This window comes from Colobus angolensis, unplaced genomic scaffold (assembly GCF_000951035.1).
Source record: "Colobus angolensis palliatus isolate OR3802 unplaced genomic scaffold, Cang.pa_1.0 Scaffold310, whole genome shotgun sequence".
NCBI lineage: Eukaryota > Metazoa > Chordata > Mammalia > Primates > Cercopithecidae > Colobus > Colobus angolensis.
Genome location: NW_012116378.1, coordinates 3,170,615 through 3,176,272, shown reverse-complemented (window position 1 = coordinate 3,176,272; position 5,658 = coordinate 3,170,615). Strand labels below are relative to the sequence as shown.

The 5,658-nt window shown below is 45.2% G+C and overlaps 1 protein-coding gene across 1 annotated transcript; it reads left to right on the top strand.

The window, feature by feature from the left end:
- The first annotated feature begins 725 nt into the window (after window positions 1–725).
- CLDN34 (claudin 34) lies at window positions 726–1,709 on the top strand. The gene has a single exon (XM_011950903.1). The coding sequence runs from the start codon at window positions 726–728 to the stop codon at window positions 1,368–1,370; it is 645 nt and encodes a 214-aa protein (XP_011806293.1). The 3' UTR covers window positions 1,371–1,709.
- The last annotated feature ends 3,949 nt before the right edge of the window (window positions 1,710–5,658 follow it).

Below are 5,658 nucleotides of genomic sequence, written 5' to 3'. Positions count from 1 at the left end.
AAAGTTAAATGTGCACTTACCATATGGACCACCAATTTCACTCCTAGGCATCTACACCAGATAAACAAGGACATATGCCCATACAAACTTTTATATTCAAGTGTTCATGACAGTATTATTTATAATAGCCAAAATATGGCACCAACCCAAATGTCCAAAAGCTGATGAATGAACAAACTGTGGTCTATCCACACAACGGAACGCCATTCAGCAATGAAAAGGGACAACCTTCTCATACCTGCTACAACATGGATGACCCTTGAAACTGTGCTGTGTGAAAAGAGCCACACAAAACTATGACACCTTGTATGATTCCATTTGTATTGTCAATGTTGGCGTATAGCTCCATCGCGTAGACGTAGCATAAATTCTTTCACCATGCCCTATTGTTGGACTTGATGTTGTCTCCCAGTTTCCAGTATTACACACAATGCTGTGATGACCATCTCTGTGGCTACAGATTTGTGGCCGACCTTATTTATGTCTTTGCACCAATGCCCAGAAGTGCAACTGCCAGTCTGAAGGTGTGTGCATTTTAAGGCTTTCAGGAAATATTGTGGAGCAACCCTGCACAAAGTTTGCTCAGACTGCACTCGCACTAGCAGAGCAAGAGGGTCTAGTGTCTCCTTTCTCCAATACAACACCTGGGAGTCTGTCCCAGGTCCCAGGATCCCCCCCTCACCATGCTCTATATTTGTTTGTAGTTTCCTGGGTGCACTGCCACCATGTTCTGGTTCTGCAACAGTGCCAACTGCCCATTTTCAGTCTTCGCCCTTACCACCATAGGATGGATCCTCTCCTCTACGTCCGTGGGCCTTGTGGAGTGGCGAATATGGTACATGAAAGACACCCCGCTCTACCCCCCTGGGATCGCCTGCGTGGGAATATTTAGAGTCTGCATTTACCAGCATCGCACCAACAGCACCACAACCAAATTCTGTTACCGATACGGCTACCAGGACACCTTTCTCCCTTTGGAAATTTACATGGCTCAACGCTTCCTACTGACTGCCAGCATTTTCGGATTCTTCGGGAGAGCCTTTAACATCCTTGCACTCAGAAACATGTCTGTGAAAATATTTGAGGAGGACACCTACAATTCATTCATTGTTTCAGGAATTTTCAACATTGCTGCTGGTGTCTGTATCTTAATTGCTGTGCTCCAGAACTACGATGCCATCATAAACTCACGGGGAATCACCTTCCCGCCGTCTCTCCAAATGCCCTTCAAGCCAGATCTGCAGGAAGTTGGCACTGCCATTCAAGTGGCAGGGATAGGTGTCTTGCCTATGCTGTTAACTGGGATGTTTTCTCTATTTTACAAATGTCCGCTGTACTGCCAAGTGCATCCTGATATTTCAGAAACGTGAATTTCCTGGTTGCATTGGCTTTGCAAATCCAAGATTTCTGGGAGTTTATGGAAAATGTTATTAGCATGCTCTACCAAATATTTCCAACGACTCAAGACCATGGCATGTGTAGTTTGGGACAGAAGGTGGCCAACTATCTCCTTCTGTTATCTTGTGTATCTGAATGTGGTTCACTGATTTGCTCATTGAATTGAGAACTTTTATTTAAAAGTCTTCCCACCTGCCAGTTGGTCTTACTGCATCTGAATTTTAATTATTGTTGGCTAAAGCAAATAACCCTAGAAACTAAGGGTAGGGAAATAAGAGTTTCTGAGTACATTAACTTTTAACATTTCCCTCTCAAACTTTTGCTACAAACAATCATAGGCCGGGCATGGTGACTCAGGCCTGTAATCCCAGCACTTTGGGAGGCTGAAGTGGGAGGATCACTTGAGGCCAGGAGTTCAAGACCGGCCTAGGCAGCATAGCAAGACCGGGTCTCTACAAGAAAAAAAAAAAAAGCTGAGTGTGGTGGTGCGTGGCTGCGATTCTAGTTACTTGGGAGGCTGAAGTGGGAGGATCACTTGAGCCCAGAAGTTGGAAGCTCCAGTGAGACATGACGGCACCACTACTCCAGCCTGGGCCATATGGCAAGACCCCATCTCTTTAAAAAGAAACTCCAATAAACAAAAAAACAAGAATGGACTTTCTTTTCTGTGTAATGGTAATAACATCTCCCTACCATATAAAGTTTTCTAAAATGTGCAAAAGTAGAGAGGATAGCATAAGGAATCTCCACACACCCATTGCCAGATTCCACAGTTACTGAGATTAGGGCACTTCCGCTTTCTCTTTCCATTCTTTTCCCTTTCTAATCTATGTTTCTTTTTCCTAAGTTTTTTTTTTTTTTTGAGACAGAGTCTTGCTCTGTCACCTGGGCTTGAGTGCAGTGGCGTGATCTCAGCTCACTGCAACCTCTGCCTCCCAGGTTCAAGAGATTCTCCTGCCTCAGCCTCCCGAACAGCTGGGATTACAGGCATCCGCCACCACGCCCAGCTAATTTTTGTATTTTTAGTAGAGACGAGGTTTCACTATGTTGGCCAGGCTGGTCTCAAACTCCTGACCTCAAGTGATCCGCCTGCCTCGGCCTCCCAAAGTGCTGGGATTACAGGCGTGAGCCACTGCGCCCAGCCTCTTTTTCCTAAGTATTTTAAAGCAAACCCCAGACACCATGTCCCTTCATCCTCATATACTTCAATATTAAACTCTTAAAAGGTGGACACTTCTTGCATAGCCATATATGTAAAAAACTGAGCAGTTATTCCTCGTTACGAAATAGTCAGAATGTTTAGATGCCTTAAAAATAATTCTGTAGTTTTATTTGTCCCACACAAAGTGCTCACTCTGCCTCTGAAGTGTTCATCTAAAGCACTTCCCAGCACACACACACACACAGAGCAACTCCTCTGCCTTTTTTTTTTTTTTTTTTTTCTGAGGCAGGGTCTCGCTCTGTCACCCAGGTTGGAGTGCAGTGGCATGATCAGGGATTGGTGCAGCCTTGACTTCCAGGTTCTGGTTATCCTCCCACCTCAACCTCCAAAGTAGCTGGGACTACAGGCGTGCACCACCATGCTTGCCTAATTGTTTGTATTTCTGTAAAGATGAGGTCTTGCCATGTTGCCCGCATGGGTCTTGAACTCCTGGGTTCAAGGGCTCTTCTTGCCTCAGCCTCTCAAGCACTGAGATTACATGTAAGAACCACCTTGCCTGATTTCATGTGCCTTTTTAATAAATGATTTTGATTTGCTGAAGAAAGTGGGTTAATTTAACTCCATTACCTCTAGAGGCTTGATTAGAGTCCTGCTCAGTTCTCAGAGGAAGAGTATTTCATAGGTGGTACTATGTACTTCCTGCTGACTGCACTATGCCAGGGGTACATGGTCATTATCCCTTTCAGTGATGCTAAGATTGATCAGTGGATCCATGAGGGGAACACCTGATCCCTTTTGTAAGTTGCCTCATCAAACTTGCACCCAACCCTAATGGTTTCATCTATTGATGGTCCTTGTTTGAATAAATTATCACACTGAGGATTGCGAGTGGTAACCTTTCCTTTCTTCCATCCCTCCACCTCCCTGTCCCCCTCATTCCCTTCCTTTCCTTCTTCCCTCCCTCCCTTCCTTCCCTCCTTTCCTCCTTTCCTCTTTTCATTCTCTCCTTCCCTCCTTCCCTCCTTCTCTTTTTCTCTTCCTCTCTCCCTCCCTCGCTCTGTTCCTCCTTCACTGCATCCCTCCCTCCCTCCTTCCCTCCTCTTGCTCTCTTTTTTCCTCCTCTTCTTTCTCCCTTCTTCCCTCCTTCTCTTCTTCCCTTCTTCCCTAATTCTTTCCTTCTGTTTCTCTTTCTGCCCTTCCCTCTCTCCCTCCTTCCCTCCTTCTCTCTCTCCCTCCTTCCTTCCTTCTCTTCTTCTTTCCCTCTCCTCTTCCCTCTTTCCCTTCCTCCCTCCTTCCCTCCTTTTCTCTTTCTCCCCCTCCCTCCTTCCCTCCTTCCCTTCTTCCTACAGGAATCTCTGTTGCCCAGGTTAGAGTGCAGTGGTAGGATCACGGGTCACTGTAATCTCACACTCTTGAGTTCAAGCAACCCTCCCACCTTAGCCTCCCAAGTAGCTGGGACAACAGGTGTGTGCCACCATGCCCAGCTAATTTCTAATAAGTTTTTGTAGAGATGGGATCTCACTATGTTGCCCAGGCTGGTCTCCCACTCCTGTCCTCAAGCAATCCTCCTGTCTCGACCTCCCAAAGCTGCAAGTGGTGACTTTCTAATGTGAACATTTTAGCCAGATATATCAGCTGGGATGCTTTTGTGTGAGGGCCTGTGGTTCCAGCTACTCAGGATGCTGAGGTGTGAGACTCTCTTGAGCCCAAGAGTTGGAGACCAGCCTGGGTGAGACTCCATCTCTAAAAAAATAAAATAAAAAGTTTTCCCTCATCAACTATGGCTATTTAGTTACTCTAAAATTCAGTGCACACACACAAAAAGGCGACTAAATGTTTCATTCTTTGCTCCAGTTGTTGATTTCTAGAGTGAAAAGGAGAATGCCCTAGTTAACATTAGGGTTGACCAATGTATTGGTTGTTTTCACTATTTCCGTTTTTTTTCTTTTTTTCTTTTTCTTTCTCTGAGACAGGGTCTCACTGTTGCCCAGGCTGCAGTGCAGTGGTGCGACCTCAGCTCACTGCAACCTCCACCTCCCAAGCTCAAGTGATCCTCCAACCTCAACCTCAAGAGTAGCTGGGACTACAGGTGCATGCCACCATTCCTAGCTAGATTTTGAATTTTGTGGAGACGGCATTTCACCATGTTGCCCAGGCTGGTCTCGTACTCCTGAGCTCAAGGCTACCCACCTGCCTTGGCCTGAACTCATGAAATTGTTTCTGTGTTTTTGTTTTGGAAATATTCAAGTGCATTACAAAGTAGAGAGGCTATGGCCTCAACCTCAATCATCAATATCTCACCAGTCGTGTTCCAGCCCTACCCTTACTCCCTGTCCTGTCTTCACCTCGGATAATTTTAAATAAATCCCTGGCAATATGTTATTGTATCCACAAATACTTCTATATGTATCTCTCAAAGATACAGACCTCTTAGTCTTTTTTTTTTTTTGAGTCTTGCTCTGTCGCCAGGCTGGAGTGCAGTGGCGTGATCTCTGCTCACTGCAACCTCCACCTCTCGGGTTCAAGTGATTCTCCTGTCTCAGCCTCCCACGTGACTGGGATTAGAGGCACGTGCCACCATGCCCAGCTAATTCTTTGTATTTTTAGTAGAGACGGGGTTTCACCGCATTAGCCAGGATGGTCACGATCTCCCGACCTGGCCTCCCAAAGTGCTGGGATTACAGGCATGAGCCACCGTGCCCAGTCCTCTTATTCTTTTTAACATAACCACATTGCCACAATCACACCACAAAGTTAATAACTTCTTTTTTAAATTCGTTTTTATTTTTTAAATGAAAATATATATATAAACAAATTGAGATGGGTGTCTCGCTATATTGCCCAGGCCAGTCTCAAAGTTTTGGGCTTGAGCAATCTGCCCACCTCAACCTCCCAAAGTGCTAGGATTATAGGCATGAGCCACCATGCCTGGCCAGTCACTTATTAATATATTCAAATACCCAGGCAGTGTTCACATTTCCCTAGTTATCTCATAAATGTTTGTAACAGTAACCTGTGGGTTTTTATATGTTCCAAATGTTTCACTCAATTGCATTCATCCTTCCTTTTTATGATCAAATTGTCCTCTCTTTGGCAGT

Excerpts from the sequence above, each read along its gene's own strand:
- CLDN34 (XM_011950903.1), top strand. The coding sequence starts at position 726 with ATGTTCTGGTTCTGCAACAGTGCCAACTGCCCATTTTCAGTCTTCGCC.